This window comes from Lontra canadensis, unplaced genomic scaffold (assembly GCF_010015895.1).
Source record: "Lontra canadensis isolate GAN:19392208 unplaced genomic scaffold, GSC_riverotter_1.0 scaffold15, whole genome shotgun sequence".
Classification (NCBI taxonomy): domain Eukaryota; kingdom Metazoa; phylum Chordata; class Mammalia; order Carnivora; family Mustelidae; genus Lontra; species Lontra canadensis.
The window spans coordinates 6,660,022-6,678,882 of record NW_022631009.1 but is presented as its reverse complement, the minus strand read 5'-3'; the positions used below and the strand labels follow the sequence as shown (position 1 = coordinate 6,678,882).

General features: G+C 39.7%; 1 protein-coding gene across 4 annotated transcripts in view; it reads right to left on the bottom strand.

The window, feature by feature from the left end:
* The window catches only part of TRPS1 (transcriptional repressor GATA binding 1), a 253,640-nt gene that overhangs the window by 187,028 nt on the left and 47,751 nt on the right, over nucleotides 1–18,861 (bottom strand). For 3 of the 4 annotated variants that reach the window (XM_032858441.1, XM_032858442.1, XM_032858443.1), the window contains 2 exons: nucleotides 17,734–18,662; nucleotides 2,955–4,084 (listed from right to left, as the gene is read on the bottom strand). In XM_032858441.1, coding sequence (XP_032714332.1) covers nucleotides 2,955–4,084; nucleotides 17,734–18,662 — 2,059 coding nt within the window. The remainder of the gene's footprint in view (nucleotides 1–2,954; nucleotides 4,085–17,733; nucleotides 18,663–18,861) is intronic. The other variant, XM_032858444.1, reaches the window with a different exon arrangement.

Here is an 18,861-nt window from a genome sequence, read left to right as displayed (position 1 = left end):
TTCTGAAAGTGTAAGTCTCCAAATTACAAATATCTCTACAAGAACTCATGAACTGATTAGAGCAAAACTATTCAGTACCTTAATCCAGGACCACATGAATTACAGCAGGTTTTAAAAATAAGTTCAGGAGTGGGGCTCTTAGGTGGCTCAGCTGGTTAAACCTCTGCCTTCAGCTCAGGTCATGATCCCGGGTCCTGGGATTGAGCCAGGTCTCAGGCTCCCTGCTCAGCAGGGAGTCTGCTTCTCTCTGGCCCTCTGCCCCTCTCCCCCCACCCCTGCTCATTTTCTCTCTCTAATATATAAATAAAATCTTTATTTATTTTTTACTTTGTTTATTTGACAGAGAGAGACACAGCAAGAGAGGGAACACAAGCAGGGAGAGAGGGGGGGAAGAAGCAAGCTTCCTGCCGAGCAAGACCACAACCTGAGTAGAAGGCAGACACTTAATGACTGAGCCACCCCATCACCCCATAAATAAAATCTTTTTTTTAAAAAGTGCAGGAGGATTTTAATGCCCTAGGAATAAGTCCTGCTCAGTTTTCTCATCCAAAAAAATGCTAAAAGAATGCACAAACAATTGTCATTTGGTGTGGAGCCCTAAATCTTCAGAAGGGTTTCAAGACCATCTAATAGTCTGAGGTTAAACTGTAACTTCCCACGGAGATCTCGGCTTATCCTTAATGACTGCAAAGTCAAAAAATCATAGGCACTTCATTTACTTAAAGATATAGTCACTGAGCACTTAATAGCCATTCTGGCACTTCTATAGATATGGCGATGAAGAAGAAGAGACTAGTCTCTTCCCTTGAGAGCTTATTTTCATTACTATGAACTAAAATCTCACATTTTTCAGTAATATTTTTATTCATACTTTTAGATCCTGGGAGATTTTTTGTTTAACCAAATCATATAGAAACTCTTTTTCCAGACACATTTTCAAGCAACAGCCTCAGCTTCCTCAAAAAAAGCCACTCATGCAAGTGATCTGGTATCCAGATGTATCAGTGTGTATGTGTGTGTGTGCACACGTGTGGTATGTCATGGTGTGCCTAATTTCCTCACGATTAAGGAAAGCCTCCTCTTTCAAAAATAGAATGGATCACCTAATTTTTCTACCACCTAACAAATGTATATGCACACTAGCAAAGCTCAGGAGGAAGCTAATGTCTGCTAGCCCAGAAATAAATTAGCAAGCAGCTAACATCAGAGGAGCCAGAAACACTCACTACGAGTGTGAACACATATTTGATTGCAGGACTGTGTCTTTCCTAGGGCTGACCTTATAAATTAAACAGTGTAAATCTCAAGGAAGTGTTTTCCGAACATTCAGATTCACTGTGAACATTAGGATGCCCTTCAAATTAACATCCAACATTATTAGTCTATTGTTGGACATGAACTGCTTCATTACTGGGGACTGACAAAACATACACACTCATACTGACACACGACTTCTAAAAAGAATGGGAGGAACTGTTCAAAGTCTTGGAATGGGAAAATTAAAATCTGTTTAAAAACTATTTAACATCTTGGGATGGGAAGATTTTTAAACTAGGATGCTGAGTCTACAGAAGGAGATATATTTAAAAATAGTAAATAAAGCTCTTTACTTTGATTCTTAGAGGCACAGCAACAAAAAAGCACCTACAAAGCACTAAGTAACCTCTGAACATGCTGTATTTCCAGGATTTTGCTAAACTAATTCCCACTCACACAACCAAGTCTCAGGTTAGCTGCTCCTTCTTTAGGGAGGCATTTCCTCATCTACAAGATTGGGCTTTGTGGTCACTCTCTTCAAATACAGTGGTCTCTACTTCATCTGTTGTGACACTTGAACTCATAATGATATGTTAATGACTTCCCTACTAAACTGTAAGTTCCATGTGGGCGCAGAGTAGGTCTGTCCCGTTTTCTCCTTTATCATCAATGACTGGCACAATGTGTATTCTTGGATTTAATTCCTTAAGGAATGAATGTATAAATGAAATAAAGAGATATATCCTAAACCCATCTTGAGAAAATATGGGTGCCTGGGTGGCTCAGTCGTTAGGCATCTGCCTTTGGCTCAGGTCATGATCCCAGAGTCCTGGGATCGAGCCCCGCATTGGGCTCCCTGCTAGGCAGGAAGACTGTTTCTCTCTCTCCCACTCCTCCTGCTTATGTTCCCTCTCTCGCTGTGTCTCTCTCCGTCAAACAAATAAAATCTTAAAAAAAAAAAAGAAAGAAAATATGAAAGAGTAACTGGGGAAAGTAATATTTACAAAAATAATACGATGAAAGTGGGGGAAAAAAAACCATATGAATGTACCCTATATCTCTGTTTATGGATCTGTAATAACTGAAGTGGGCTTTCCCCACTCAGAGGAGTGAGCATACAGAAATCCAAAGTCACGTATCTATAGAATTCTCACCTTCAGATGACTGTTTCTTTGCAAAATGAGGATGTTGCTCAATTTTTTTTTTTAAGCCAGAAGAATGTCCAATCTCATGTTAAAAGAAAAATGAGCCTCGTGTTCTCAAGCTGATTGTTTCCCAGGTGGAACAGAGAAGAGAACACATTATGATGGCACCTTTCATTTGGAAGAAGCTCCACCAGAAATGAGGGGACATGGAGTAACTCACAAGGACAAATACATGCATTGTGGTAATGAGTGAACTCAGCAGCATTACCGTCATTGCTGCAAATTGTAAAATACACTCAGTAAATGGAAGAAACCAGGTACGAAGCGTAAGAGTAAATGGTCTGAAACAAGCGACCAAATTAAAATCCGTGATTACCACGTCTATAAATCCATAATGTGTAGTTTCACGAATGATCTTTTACGTTTACCTTTCCTGCAACTTCCCCAATTCACCGCAATCGTTCCTGATGATTCTGGGATCAGCCCTCTGGCTTCTTTCGATTGTTTTCTTTGACATTGCACCCTCCCTACCCTGCCCCTACAATGGCCTACCTGTAGTGTCGGGAAATCTCTTCTTCCACCTGGGTGATGAAATCACATTTGGTACACGAGTGTTCCTTGCTTTCCTTGACAGCTGGCTGCCCGTCCGATCCTTGCAGGTGATTGGCTTCCTGTTTGACCTCCGATGCTTGGGACTCGTGGGAGCTCTCGTAGTGGAAAAGGAGCACATCCACGTCGGGGGTGGAGAAGGAGCACTGGTGGCACTGGTGTTTGACTCGTGAGCTTCCGGCTGCCCCCGGAGACAAGTGCAAAAGCAAGAGTGCACAGTGGGAACAATTACTTTTTCGACAAGCAAACGGGTAAGTAATTTCTCCAAGGTGCTTTTCTGGGCTGCAAAGGCCTCTGGGACAGAAGGGACAGTGTTTAATGGTACATTTATGAATGTTATGGAGCTGCTGATAGTGACGGAGGAGCGGCCCCACTACAATGACGTCGGGGCCGTGGCTTTTGGAGTATCTAAAATCACAGAACTGACAATTATAGCTCGTTACCATATTATCCTCTGCTCCCTTGCTGGAGAAGTCCTTCTTTTTAGCCCCACTAGAGCCCTTGTCTGCCTTGGCCATCGGCTCCCCTTCTGCACTTTTGGCTAGATCATTCTGGTTAATGACAGAGCCCCTGGAAAGCTTATCATTCAACTCTGGATTAAGGCTGCCTGACTGCGTGCCTCCATGCTGTTTGCCATAATGTTCTAGCAGTTTAAGTGAGCTAGATGACTCACAGCTGAAACTACAAAATTTACACCAGTAGTAACTGGTGGCCTCTGTACCATTTTGTCTCGAGGAATCGAGGGGCTTGATGGGCACTGAGTAGCCAACAGGAGTGTCATCTCCCGTCTTGACCGTGATCTTGTCCTGCCACTTTCCCAAGTCTCCAGAATCACTGGATCGAAGTGCAGGGATGGATTTGTTAGAGTTTTTCTCTGAAGGTTTTGCACCCTCAGAGGAGGGGAGAGAAGCTTTGATTTTGTTCGGGTGAGTCTGAAGAAAATGTTGTTCTAGTTCAGTTGAGGAGTTGCCCATGTAAGTGAAATTGCAGAATTTACAGCGGAAGTACTTGGTGTTTCCCTGGCAATCTGGTGTTTTCCGTCCAATGCCAATGAATGTTCCACCCGAAGTGACCTGGTACAGAAGAGATGGATGTTACTTGAAAGGTATCATTCATTTTGTGCTCTCTGTAGGAGGGAGGAGGGGACACTGCCAAGTATTCCACATCAAAAAATACAATAGTACTTCTGCTTATTATAAAATCACTTGAATAATCAGAGCCAAAGAAATGCACTCTTCATTTCTCAATAGCTACTCTTTAAGAGGCTCATTATGCTAAACATTTTTGGCCAAAGTAACAGATAAAGATAAGTAATAAGAGGACTATAACTAGCTCAATGGATTTAATAAATACTCTTCTTAAAAAGCCAAGAAAACAATTTTCAAGTAAGTAGGTTTTACTACTGTTTCCTTCAAACCACATGCTTGTAGAAGCATCCAAATCACAGGGGATTTCTTCTCGTGAAGTTAAGGGTTGCTGTCAAAACCCGAGCCAGTTGCTTAGAGATTACTCAATGCAGTCGTTCTCCAAGGAAATCCTCTGTTCAGTTCTTATAGCAATGAAGACTTGGGCAAAGATGAAGTCTACCTTTTGGGTAAAACAAAGCTGCTAAATGACCACACAAAATGCCTTATAATTAAAGCCCAAGCAGGCACTATTACACCAAAAACAAAATGAATGCAGTGGACCTGAAGTCTTGGTGAAGAGAGTCTAATGTAACAAGTTTAAAATGATTTCCAATCCAGGATAAAGGAAAAGAAGAAAACCTTCCAGAGCCTCATCTGATCAAGGCTGTGTCTCAGTGGGTCATGGGGATGGTCAAAGGCCTAAATAAAATAATCCCATCACAGGAATGATCATAGCTCTTCTTTCTATCCGAATTGTAAAATTGTACAGCATTAGGGCAATGAAGGTATTCAAAAGTCACTTTATATAAAATCCTTTCTCCTTCCTCAGTGTGCCCTGCAAAGGGCAGCTTCACCAAGCACCACCAATGAGTAGCTAAAATTCCTGGCTTAAAACCGAGTTTTTGATAGAAATGCTCCAAAAAAGGGAGAGATTTCCTCTTCTAACTATCAGAGAATTTCTGCGTTTTTCTCGCTACCAGATGTAATAGATGAGGCACGTGACATAATCATGCTCTCTGCCTCCTTCAACAGCTGCTCAGAAATGACATGTGTGATCACTGCTCATATCCAAATCACTCCATGAGAAAAGTCTCAAGCATCTCAAAAATCATTTCAGAGGTTCCACTTAATATGCAAATAATATTCCTTTAGCGCACTGAGACACACGTTTGCACCTCTGTTGTACACGACTAAGAATGCCGTCCATTCTGCCACTTACGAAGAGGCCGTGAGCTTGATCAAAAGACTTAATCTGTCTGGCCAAGGGCTAATTCAGCTGGGGACACCTCTACATTTGTTTCCGGTATTACAGTTCCCAGAAATGTGCATGATCACAACACTTACTGTATATTAAGACAATAATTTGCAAACATCTCTCACAGCCTTTATCTAAGGATAACAATGTTTCACTTTGGGTGCTGTCTACACCCACCATGGCAAGAACACAGGCTTCAGTCTGTCCGCAACAGCACGGCATCATCTAAACAGAAGGGAAAGGAGGGGGCACCCTCCCAGCCAGCAGCCTGGCCATGGGCTGTGTGAGAGATGTCAAAGCCAGACCACATGAGGATACAGCCAATGCACCCTTCTAACCTAGCACTTTAGGGACTAGAACAACTAAAAATGTGCCCTGGGATGCCATCATATTGCAAAATCCCTCCATCTATTTCCCAACTCACTAGAGGTGAGGAGAAACCTTATTTCCAAAAACAAAACAAAGCATTTCAGTGGGCTTCCATCAACTCTGGTACTTTGTTCAGAAACATCAACTTGAATCAAAAGGGGCAAATGCAGAAGTTATAGGCCCTTCTTCTCTAATGTGAGCAAAGCCGGTATACCAAAATTTTCTTGCTTTTGCTACGACGTTGCTTCAGAATTGTCAGTCTTCCTAATATAAAATGTTTTTAACGTCTGTTTGTAGAACAGGGATTCCCAAGAAACCACAACACATCAGCAGTGTGTCTTTGATTTTGCAATCTCCAAGACGCATATTCCATGTCTACACTGAAAGGGCTGAACCAGGAGCATTTAGAGTCCTAAGGAATCCCTAAACATAGGGTTTTGAAGTGAATCAAAGTTATTACTAAGATCACAGTATCCCTTCCAGTATTTGACAAAAGCTTTAAGAATAAAAGAAGGCCAAGCTAAAAATGACCACTATCAGGTGAAAAGACCATGAAAGAAAGAAGGAAGGCTGTGTGGTAAACAAACAAACAAAACCAAAAACAAAACTGCCAGTGTTGCATTTTGGTTTAGGATTAACTAAGTTACCATTGCAAACCTCATTAAATCTTTTAAGTCCCTGGTATTTGGTGTCTACAGGTTGTGTTTTTTACCCAGGGAAAGCCAGCCAGCTTCATTATTTAAGATTATTATTTAAGATGCTCTTTCAAAAACCACCCAAGTAAGCAAACGAAGACAGAAGGATCTCAAGTGATGACAAGAACAATAATATTGACGCTTCTAGAAGGTTATCTATTCGCCTTCTTGGTAAATAGCAGTAAATCGTATTAGTCTTATACTACTTAAAGCTAGTATAGCTAGCTTAAAGCTAGTTTTATATTACCTAAAGCTAGTACAGACATTCAAAAATATGTAAAAAATTATTAAAAGCCAACTGTGGGAAACATTATTACTTAGTGTTCTATTCCTTTGCTATTTCAAAAAGTTTTAAAGGCTATCCTTCTGACCATTTTTACACTTTCCTTTAAAAAGATGGACTTTTAATTCAGGATGAAACAAACTAATGTATATCATCTAAATGCCATTCTAAAATAAAACATAATTTATTATTCTAGGAGACCATACCTAAGACTGCTGACCATATCTATTTTATTTTAATGACACATAAATGTTAACTTGAAACAATTCTTTCCTAGGTTAAATACAGACAGCAAGAACAATTATACAAAGTAAGTGTTTGCAGCAACAGTCTCTTCAATCTTATTGCCAGGAAACAGCAGCTACAGGTTCAGAGAATTATCTCAAACTTTTCAAATGGTTGAACCCAGGAAGGAGTAGGGGAAAAAAAACAAACAAACAAAAAACAACTTACCATTCCCTAGCTATGACTAGACTAAAAAAGAGATCACAAACAGAATAAAGAGTATAAGTTTCAATCTTTTTTCCTTTTGCTAACAAGAATTATAATTATAGCCTGTTAATCCAGCCGTTCCTCCAACACGGATATCCATATTTTGAAATTTCCATTAAACTGTAAATTCTGTTTGGACTGAAGATTATACCTATTCACTTATCTAATTAGCAGCTACTGAGTATTTAGTTTGTGCCAGTCTCTGGAATAGATGCTGAACCAACAGTGAGCAAGCTAGACCACACCTCCGCCTTTAAATTACTGATAGTTGAAGATAAAGATTTGTAGCTAGGGGCGCCTGGGTGGCTCAATGGGTTAAAGCCTCTGCCTTCGGCTCAGGTCATGATCCCAGGGTCCTGGGATCGAGCCCCACATCGGGCTCTCTGCTCGGCGGGGAGCCTGCTTCCCCTCCTCTCTCTCTGCCTGCCTCTCTGCCTACTTGTGATCTCTGTCTGTCAAATAAATAAATAAAATCTTAAAAAAAAAAAAAAAGATTTGTAGCTAACAGTATTAATCTTTACTTGGACTTGTTTGCTCTGAACGGAAGTTCCAGAAGTTAAAGTCTGTGCAAAAACACACTATTCAATCCCCTGGCATCTCAATCTCCTCATCTTTATGTACATAAACAACAGCGTACACCTGGCCATCTTCAGGATTATTGTGAGATCAAGGGGGAGAATGGAGCTGAAACTGATCTGTAAACTCAAGATCAGTGCTGTCCAACAGAACTTTCTGAGACAATGGAAATGTTCCACAGTCCACCAACAGGGTAGCTACGGGCCACATGTGGGTGGGTACTGGACACTTGAAATAGGGCTAGTGCAACTGAGGGACTGATTTAAATAATTTTTATTGATTTTTCATTAATATAATTTGAATTTACTGAAATTTAAAGAGCCACATGGAGCTAGCGTATGCCCTGTTAGCCAGCATACTCTAACAGTACGATCCCCATAAATGGGATTATTATTTAATAAAATGGACTACCTAATCTAATTTCTCCTGCTAATGGGATGAAAAGGTTAAACGGTGAGGACATGGTGAAGTCATTCACTGACAAAACTCATAAACTTGTCACTCTTAGTGTTCTTAGCTGTAAATGAAAAGGTTCAATTCTGTTGTTACTCAGCTAATGTTCGGCTTCCTTCTTGGAGTGAAGGAATGATAGTTTATTCATCCTTGAAAGTAAGCAGGGGCTCAATACACTTGGGTTGAATGAATGAAGTTATTGTGAGAGATGCAAGCACACATGAAAATTTTTCACCCAGGGCCCTGAATTGCCTGGGATGAAAACATGACTGTAATTCACACCCTCCTCCCCCTTTATTGACTCAACCAGATGTATCTGGGCTTCTTCAAAAAACTGAACAAAATGCATCTTTCTCCCAAAAACAAACAACTATGGAGGCATTTGCTTGTGAATTTTAGTTAAACAGGTACACCTGACATACCTGTTAAAGGCATGAAAAAGAACAGAGTTGAAGTTGTTTTTCACGGATATGGTGGCTTTTTATTCTATTTTAAACTTAGTTTTAAAAACTATTCCTTCTATGTAAGTATATTTCATGGCCTTTGTTTCTGATTTATTTACATATGTCTTTTCACAAAAATGTTTCGCTGTAGAAGTTAAAAATATAAAGGGCGGACTTTTTGCAAGGTCTTTAACCTTAATTCATTTACTTCCTTCTAATAATATGGAACAAAAACTGGTAAGAGTAATATCCAAAAGAATATGTCAAAGGAAAAGATTTTTTTTTAAAGCCTCAGAACTCTTGAAATGACACTTCAGGCCATGTACTTCTTGTCAGGGGAACAAAAAGGGTTGTTTGAACTAAATACAAACTCTTCCTCAGATGTGGTTCATTTTCAAGTGCTATAATTGATAGCAACAGAGACAATTAGGAGGGTACTAATTTAAGGGGACTTGAGGTTATGGGCTGATAGTCAAAACAGTAAAACCTTCACTTAATAAAAAGCTAAGTTGCTCAAAATCACTGCTCAAAGACTAAAGTTACAAATAGCTTGAAGAAATCTGTCAGGGACGATCTGGGCTGAAAATAACTAGAGGCAGAATTACTGTGCTCATCCACACAGGGAATGTTTCTGCATTGTGAGTGCTTCAAAAAACAGTGTGGAAGAGGAGCGTGCTGTGGTGATGGGCGTTTGGTGGCTACAGTTTAGACAGTTCAATAACAAATCTAACTAGACAGTGATCTTCTCAGTCCCATGCCATCACACCCTGTTCCTGGCATTGCTGGAGTCACTGCCATATTCCTATAAACACCATTTTCCACAAAATAAGTCACAAATCCAAAAAAATTTTGAATTACAACAACCAAGAAATTTTTTTCTGTGGCAGGGGGGAAACCAAAAAAACTGGTACAAGGGGCAATTTTAAGGGCAAAGTCCTGCATATCTTAAATTACGCATATTTTTATTATCAGCTTTTTGGATTATAGCCATCAATAGTCTACCCCAACTGGTTTTCTCACTTTACCCAGCATAATGCCGACCTGAGTGTCTAGGGTTATTTGGTATCTGGGCTGACAGAATACCAATAAATCTTAAAATCAGCCTCAAGAATATGGGAGAAAAATGTTTTGTGGGGAAAAACACAAAACACAACAGAAAATGCAAGGCAAGTGGATTATAAAGCTGAGTGCATTATCCATAGAACTCTTCCGCATCCGAACCAACTTTGCCACAGGCTCAGAAGGGAGACAGAAGAACTAAGTGTTCTAAAGAGTGTCTTAAATGAGAAAAACAAGAGAGTGGAATCACTGTGTGACATCCTTCCTCTAGGGAAGGGTGCTTTGTCGCACGCCTACTTCGTGCCAAACACAGATGATCCACAGAGAAGTGATGGAGTCCAAAACCCCAGCACATCAGACAGTGGTCTGGGGCAGAAAGCTCACAAACAGATGACAACTGCGGAGGGCAAGCTTCTGCTGGAAGGTACCAAGTTCCAGGACAACACAGAGGAAGAGAACCTAAGCCACACTGACAGGTCGGCAAAGGCCTTCGGAAGGAGATCACAACCGAGCTGTGGACTCATGAGCTGGCACTGGGGCAGAGCCTCAAAGACAGTGACTGTAGAAGGGCTTTTCAGGTGCAGGAAACAAAGTGAGTAAAGCACAAGACAGTGAAACAGAGCAAGCTGCTAAGGAACCCTGAAGGGAGACCGGTGGTGAGAGAGAATTTGGAAAAGCGATGTCTTATTGGAGAGAAAGAGTTCTAGTGAATGACACAAGTATAATTAAAATGATACACATTTTATAGAAAGTAGAGCTATCCTTCCTACAAAAGGTAGGATGTGGCTCTTTAAGTAGAATTTAAAAAAAAAAAAAGTTAAATAAAGAAAGGAAGAGAGGCAGGACAAGAGGGAGGAAGGGAAGGAGAGGAGGAGGAAGCAAGGAGAAAAGAGAAAGGAAAAGGACAGGAGAGGAGGGGTGGAGGAAGGGGGGGCAAGAGCGCAAGAGAAAGGAAGAGAATAGAAGGGATCAGAAAGAGAAAAGAAGTAACTAAAGAAACCACTAAGAATTTCCTAAGTAAACATGAAAGGTGGGGGCCATAAAAGCATAAAGCAAACTACTCAGCTGTTTGGGGGGAGACACACACATCAGAAAGAAATCCAGGGTAACCGTGGCATTTCCAGCCCTGCCAACTTGGAAATGGGAGTACAGAACAAGGGAGGGGGGAGCCATTAGGGGAGGAGCTAACAACTTGAGCTTTCAGCATGTTGACTTGGAGGGGCTGGTGGGACATCAAGGTGAAGCCGCCCATCAGCTGGAAAAACAGGTCTTAAAACAAATCTCCGTTTATTGTAAGATCCCCAGATATGTTACTGGACTCATGAAAGAAGTCAGATGCTCTTCAGTCTGACATCAGGGGGTCACTGAAGTATTAAAGGGTAAGCAGGGTAATCGAGAGACAAGCATTTCTCAAGTCCCTCCCTGCAGCTTCACCCCTCATGTTCAGGATCCCGGGAGGCCACGCAGCGGAGCTGGAGCACGGTTGGAGTATGCAGTACGTGTCCCTGAGACACTCTAAAGGCGTTCTGAGGTCTTCTCTCCCCGTCCTGTACTTATTGGCAGGCAAAGAATAAAACGTTAATTACAAAGCCATGGAGAATATAAATGGAAGCCGGATGTATCTAATACTTAACTTTCATAGAAAAACCAACCCCAAGGGGCACCTGGGTGGCTCAGTGGGTTAAGCCTATGCCTTCGGCTCAGGTTATGATCTCAGGGTGCTGGGATCGAGCCCCCAATCGGGCTCTAGCCCACAATCAGGCTTTCTGCTCAGCAGGGAGCCTACTTCCCCATCTCTCTCTGCCTGCATCTCTGCCTATTTGTGATATCTCTCTCTGTGTGTCAAATAAATAAAATCTTAAAAAAAAAAAAAAAAAAGACAGAAAGAAAAACCAACCCTAAGATTGTGCCTGGTAACCAGAAGAGAAGATTATAAGTCCCTCGCCATTTATTAAATCATAAACCCCTAAAACAAAGTCCTCCAAATGAGGGGAATATGAACTAAATCAAATAAATGGATAAAATGTCTCTTCATTTGGGGATAAAACTGCCTCCTTAGTTGATTAAATCAAAATCTGGTTCTTCCTCGCTTTATCAGAACTAGTTTCGGTAGCAAAAGTACCAGTGAAAATGAATCACCCGTAATTTAAAAAAAAGACAAATCAGTAAAATTAATTTTCTTTTCAATGATTTCAATAGTGAGCCTAGTGAGTTCAAATATGGCGACACTACACTGCAGGGACTGGAGAAGAAACAATCTCCAAGAAACCACTAAGGTCCCCAAATTCAACACGATTCAGAGTACGCATCAAAGAGCCCCCACGTACCAGCTTTGTATGTCCTTCCCTGTGAACAGTTGGCTCATCTTCCATTGCTTTGTTAGTTGAAGTAAACTCAACCCCGTATTTGGGAAGGTCATATGCCATAATGGTTGTGAAGACTGGTTTTGTAGACAGGGCTCCGAGCTCGGTTGGGGTTCACAGTACATGCAAATGAGACACTCTGAAGGCATTCTGCTTCTTCTCTGCCTCACACCCATTCCGTACTTACTCGCAGGCAAGCATCTCATTTACCCCCACCCTTGCATAACTCTGCGACCTTGAGCAGGTTACTTTAATTCCTCTACACCTGCTTCCTCATTAAAAAAAAAAAAAAAAAAAAGGACATAATAGTAATGTCTACTTCAAGGGTTTTTATGAAGAGAAGTTAAGTAATACACATAAAGAGCTTAGCTCTACCTATGCCCATAAGAAATCTTTTATAAATGTTAGCTGTTGTCAGAAGTGAATCCAAAATTGGAAGAAAACCCCAAAAGGTATGTACAATTTTGGTCATATAAGCTATAGATGAAAAAAGTATGGATCAAATTACAAGCAATATAGAAAAATAAATTTTACATTTGACTTCCAGTTTCAATAAAGCAAGGTCTTTTCTGATATTCTGAAAATGCCCAACACTTATTTCAAATTTTAAAACCATATGATGAAGAAATCAAGAGGTCTGCAGTCTAATGATTCTCAGAAACAGACTCCATAAAGGGAATCAGAAAATGAAAGGGAACTACTCCCTCCAAACTTTCCTGGGGTTAGACACAGCTTATGGATCTGTGTTTCAAACAGCTGTGTGGACGCTGTAATTATAATGACCCAAGAAACAAAATGCACTGACTAAGCTGCTGACTTGATATGGTTAGCTGAGCAGGCCATTTGAGGATAATATTTTTTTAACTTTTTAAAACATTTTTATTAAGAGTTAAATAATGCTAAATTTGATTAGATGCACTAATCACCATGATTTCTCCTTCTAAACACTGCCTAGAGAGAGTTACGGATATTCAAGAAAGTGATACATGTTCTTTAAACGATAGCAGATAAGTCAAAAATCAGAGAGAGGTCGGCATTTATCACACTGACTGATGCTCATGTAACAACACCATGGAGATTTCACCAACAGGCAGGCAGTGAAGATGGTCAAACTATTCTCCTCCACTGGGATGGCTACCACTGTCCAGCTCAGTCATCTCCATGATGAAAATGACCTGGTAAATGCCAGAACTTCACTTTGCTTGATGGGCTTAGGGTGAACATATGTTTTATTTTGCACACTTTATTACCTGTTAAAGAGACACAGACCTGAAAACTAGGATGGCTTCATTTGACAAACATTCTGTACTCTATAGACAGTCTGAAGCAATTCAAGTCTCATTCACCAGTTGTTCTCAAGTGCAATTGTTCTCAACTCAGAAAAACAAAAAAACAAAACCTGCTAAGATCTACAACTTCCCTCCTCCACCAGATCAAAGCAAACTCCAAGGCAAAAAAATAAATATTTGGAAGTAAAATTCAGGAAAAGTCAAAATAAACCAAAATGAGATTAGTGTTCTCTGATTTTTTTTTTCTTTTTCCCCCAGACCAAGCTATTAACCCCCTGTTCAAACGAGTGTCCTGGCTTATGTTAAGGACCTAAAAAGCTCATAGAGTTAAATATGTTGAAAATACAAATACAAAGGATGACTTCCTATCTCTAAAATCTGTTCTTCCTGCTTCTAACATGACATATTGTGCAACTCTGATAAAAATATTTACAGAACAGAAATGTAATGCTCCTAGCTCAAACACAAGACAGTAACTGCTAAGTGAATAGTGAGATTTTTTTCTATTATCCTCAAATTTCATGAAAGGCCAAAATAAATCTAAGAGCTGGAATCCCTTAGCTATGGGAGTCCTGAATAATGCCAAATAACAGAAAAGGTATACTAATATGGAAAGGCAACATGGACATAGTGAGCATTTATAAACTTGTAGTAGGTTTAAACACTTTCCCGTGGGAAGCACATCTTGACTGGACTCCGACTTTTATAACCTGATCTAAGGGCTCAGAGCTCCCCCATAAAGATGATGCAAATGCCCTAATACATAGCACATTAAGGCCTAATGAAACAGCAAAGTTGGTGTTTAACAACTCAGGCCTCCATTCAGCAATGGTTTAAATATAAGCATAATAAAGCAGATTAAAAAGAAAGAAGCTGTAATTACTTTTTTGAAGAGCTCAATCTCTTGTCCTATTATTGGTCTACATGTGAGCCTCAAAGTCTGAATACTGGCAATAAAAATTACATGAAGGGCTTCCCAATCATCTCACATCCATTATTTTAAAAAATGTAAGCATTAACAATTGATAAAACATGCAGGTAACATTTAAAAATTGAGAAGCTAACACCCCAGTCGAGTCAAATAGATCTAAGCTGGCCATTGCATCTTTTCTGGTTTTTCTTGCTAAAGAATTGGCATCCCTTCTGATTTCAGGGCTGGGATGCTACCTTAAGGTATTGAGGGTGGTGGGGGTAGGGAGTGGTGGTGTGGAAGTTTGAATTCAACACACAGGGAACCCTGTCCTGGTTTTATGATGCCCCTTTAAAGTGACCTGCATTATCCAATTGGGGCTCTAGCGAACTCTGCAGTATAAAGAAACCTTGTTTTTTGACACTATTTTTTAGAAATATGTAATTCTTTGACTTCCTTATTTGTAAAAAAATTTACACAGAAGTGAATACTGTCAGTACAAGTATGTCTAAACTTCCAATTAGTCCCACAAATACATGTCAAATAATCTAGACTTGCAACCAGAAATCTTAGCATTTGTTTAAATTATTTCTTTTTCCCAACTGTCTATCTCATGTTTGCAACCAAGTCAGTTTAAATTATATAAAACCATCCATGTCGAACCAAAATATAGATCAAAGCCACGGAGTTCTTAAGTCCTCTCCTTCTGGCTTCTGTTCCTTTTTTCTTGGTCTAAAATGTCATAAATCTATCATTAACCACCAACTGTCCTGAATGTTAAAAAAAAAAAAAAAAAAAAAAAAAAAAAAAAACCAACACCCTAGTTTAATTGAAAAAGATTAATGAATCGGTCATCTATTACCTCAATTAGCTTATAGATTTATATAAATAATTCCTGAGATCGGCTGATTATTGGTCTGTAATGCTCATATTTACTAGCATCTTTTTATCAGAATACACACAGCATTTAACCTCCTACCCATTTGTGACAGAACCGTGTTAAAGAAATTCTACAGTCAGCATTTTCTCCTGCACAGCCTTTAGTCCCCACACAGTTCAAGAGCCAAAGAAAGAAATCTCTCAAACGGCATTTCAGCACACAAACACATGTGGGTAAAAAGGGGAATTTCAGATGTGTTTTTATTCAGCTTATGTTTTATTCAGCACAGAGAACTCGTCCACTACTTATTTCAGCATAAAAATATCACTAAGTTACTTATCTTCAGACATGTTTCTGTATCAACATCTCGTGCTTGGGCAAAATACTTAAAAGAGATCAGCATTTGGCCCCAAAGTTATCTTTAGTGCTCTATTCCTAAATCGAACCAAGTTAACTCTCTTTAGGCTTGTTTCTATATCCAATTGTTTCTTTGAAATAATCATCTGCTTTTTTCCAGACTGCTTTTTTTTCTATTTTTAGCCTTATTATTTCTCTGGGAAGAAAAAAAAAATTGATCTTAACAAGATTATCTTCCTGCTTGCTATTTCCTACCACTTTCTGTCTTCTTTACTACAGCACTTGGTAGGCAGCCTAGTCTCAGATCAGCTGTTTTATTTCTCCTCTATTAGTTCAAACTCAGCTCACACATCTGTTTTATTTCTAAAATCACTGCCCAGGAAAAGTGTCCAGCTCATTCAACCCAAACATAAACTTTACTATAAATAACTAAGAACTTAACAAATAACTGTTTGGGGGAAATGGAAATGTGTTTAAAAAATCTGAATTCTTCCAAACCATCAGCCTCAGTAATCTCGATTTTAAAGTCTTCCTGACAGCACAGATCAGCTTCCCTCAGAAGTTGTCCCCAGAGTGAACAAACCGAAAGTCCTGCCGGAAATCCAGGTATTAACATCATATTACTTGCTAATTATAAAACACCATTTCACCTACTGACATTATTCACTTCTAACCCTTTTATCTAAAACACGTATTTGCTTTCCAATCATGGTTTGACAGCAGAATGTATCTGACATAAGACAGTGAAATGATCTTTAATAAGACAGCAGTTCAAAGCATGCAGCTTTCATGCATAATAACTATGTTGGCTTAATTTGCTGCTCCACAGAAATAATTCTATTTGTGGAAATTCACAAAGTAAGATGGAATTTTTAAGAGAGCTCTACAAAGATGAAGCTGGCTTTTTAAGAGTTCTTTCTATCTCCCTTAAAGTGATAAGATTGCAGTTCTGACATTTTTAAAGGCCTGGAAATTTCTCCTCTGATTCTTTTTACAAGGACTGCAAAATATGTTCACTACCTGTTATTTATAATTCCTTTGCCTGCCTTTCTTAACTGGCACCAGGTCAACAGAGAGGTCTACAGCAAATGTGCCAGAGCTATTGAATTGATAAAAATGACTGATATTTTAAGGAATTGGGGAGGTCAAATAAGTATGATGTAATTTCATTAGTTCTCTGGTATTTCTTCTAATCATTCCTAAAGAAGGTTAATATTACACCTAATATGTTTTGAAATCCCCTGGCCAAATAATACAACAAAAATCTACAGACTGTAACAGAAAGTAATATACTTTCTCAAGCTGACCATGAGTTTTGACTATGCTAAAATTGCCAAAATGAAACGAATACATTTCTTTAGAGTCAGTTCTGCGTTTCATTCTATTTGAAATGGTAGATTTTTTTTTTTCATTTCACATATGCCATAAACTAAAGAGAGAAGAGTAGATCAAAAAGGTATGCCACTTTTAATAAAACCAGAAATCTAAATTACTGCTAAATGCTTTCATAAATTACTATTTTCCCTAAATGCAGAAAAGAATGCTTTACTGGCCTGCACCAAGGTCATTCTGGTGTCCCTAGTACTTACAATCACATTGACTTCTTTATAATCAATGTAAACCTTTATTTCCAAATTTTCATATGCAATTATGTTCCTTTTTCTCGAGTTTATCTCCTCAACTCTCCAGTATGACCCAAATCTAGTCCAGTTGGATGTCAGGCTGAATATAAAAACCAAATCCTAATGCCAGACACAGGAAAGATCCTCACTGAAGGAAAGAGGACAGCGAAAGATTTCTAGTCTAAAACTAGAACAAAGCATAAACTACCATCATGTGGAACCATAAAGATTAGTGCCATTTTTGGAAGACTGGGAAAACATCAAATTACCATGAAATATTTCCAGAAATATGAAGCCTAGCTAATCCATGAAAAGACTTTTCCCAACCTAGTAGAAATACTGAGATTATTTTCCATGATAAGAGATGAAAGACGCCTCTGATTTTACATTTGCATAAAACAGCTATGGAGTCTGTCCATCTGTCCTGCTGAATCTCACAGACCACCCCTTTGGTACCGGGAGCTTGATTTGAACACACATGTACGAATTCCCATTTCATGACTGATTGCTTTTTCGGTACGAAGAGATAACAGCACACAGGGCACCAACCTGCACATCATAGGTCCCATTTAGTAAAACAGGCCTTGAAGAATTGATGTCCTGCAGCACACCAGAGAGCACGGAGCGGTTGACCTTCTGGAAGTCTTTGGAATGGCTGAACTGCACCATGTTATGAAGGGCCAAGATTTTGCTGTCCAGCTCAGCATCCTGCCTGGTGCGGTTATGCAGTCCTAAGTGATACTTTCGGAAGTGCTTAATCAGATCTGTGGGGTCATTGCCATAGTAACCATACCCACAGATATTGCATTTAAAGTCCTGAAGCTCTGGAGACAGAGGTGCCGGGTCTGGGTTGTCATTTACCAGTAAGTCAGTTTTGGATTTATTCAGTCTTACACCCCCATCTGAAGGCACTTGTGGGTTTTTGGAGGCCACTGAAACTGGGCTTGAGCCTTGACAATTGGCTTGACCACTCTGCGCTTGCCCTGTTTCCTCGGTAGCCTTTGGTGACATCTTATGATCTTCCTTTATCTCCAACGAGTCCCCTGATGGGGTGCAGGCCATATCTTGAGGGTCATCTGCCTCCGCTCTCTGAGGAGACTTCAAGGGCTCACAGACTCCCCCAGCAGCTGGAGATGAGAAAGCCAACATATTTCTATCTGTCACCTCATCATGTGGATGCGAGGGAAGGTTTCCTCCTTTACTGGGGCTTTCATAATTGAAGCCAGCCTTCTCGCTCAGGACTGAGCTTTTTAAGCCCTTCTTGCTGCTAGAGGACGGATCTTGGCCATGCGAGCTATGCTCCTCCCTGTTATTCAGTTCTGCAGCATCACTCTGATCCGTATTTTCTGACATCTGATCTGCAGAAAATTCTTTGTTCTTTCCAGATACCTTGCTTTCTGTACCTATAGGCTCCAGGGTCTGGCCCTCGCCTTCACTAGCAACGTTTCTCAGAGGGGGGTTCTTTTTCCGGACCATATCTGTAAAAATGCAAGGAAAAGGACATGCAAGGTTATTTGAAAGCTGCAGATATGTGATCTAATCTAGAGCATTTTCCTTATTCTATTCAAGGCTTTATAAGGTGCATATAAAAAAGTTTCTCTAGGGAAAAATGTTTTAAAAATAGCAAAAAACAGAGACTAAAGCAAATATTTACACTCGGAATTATTTTTGTCATAG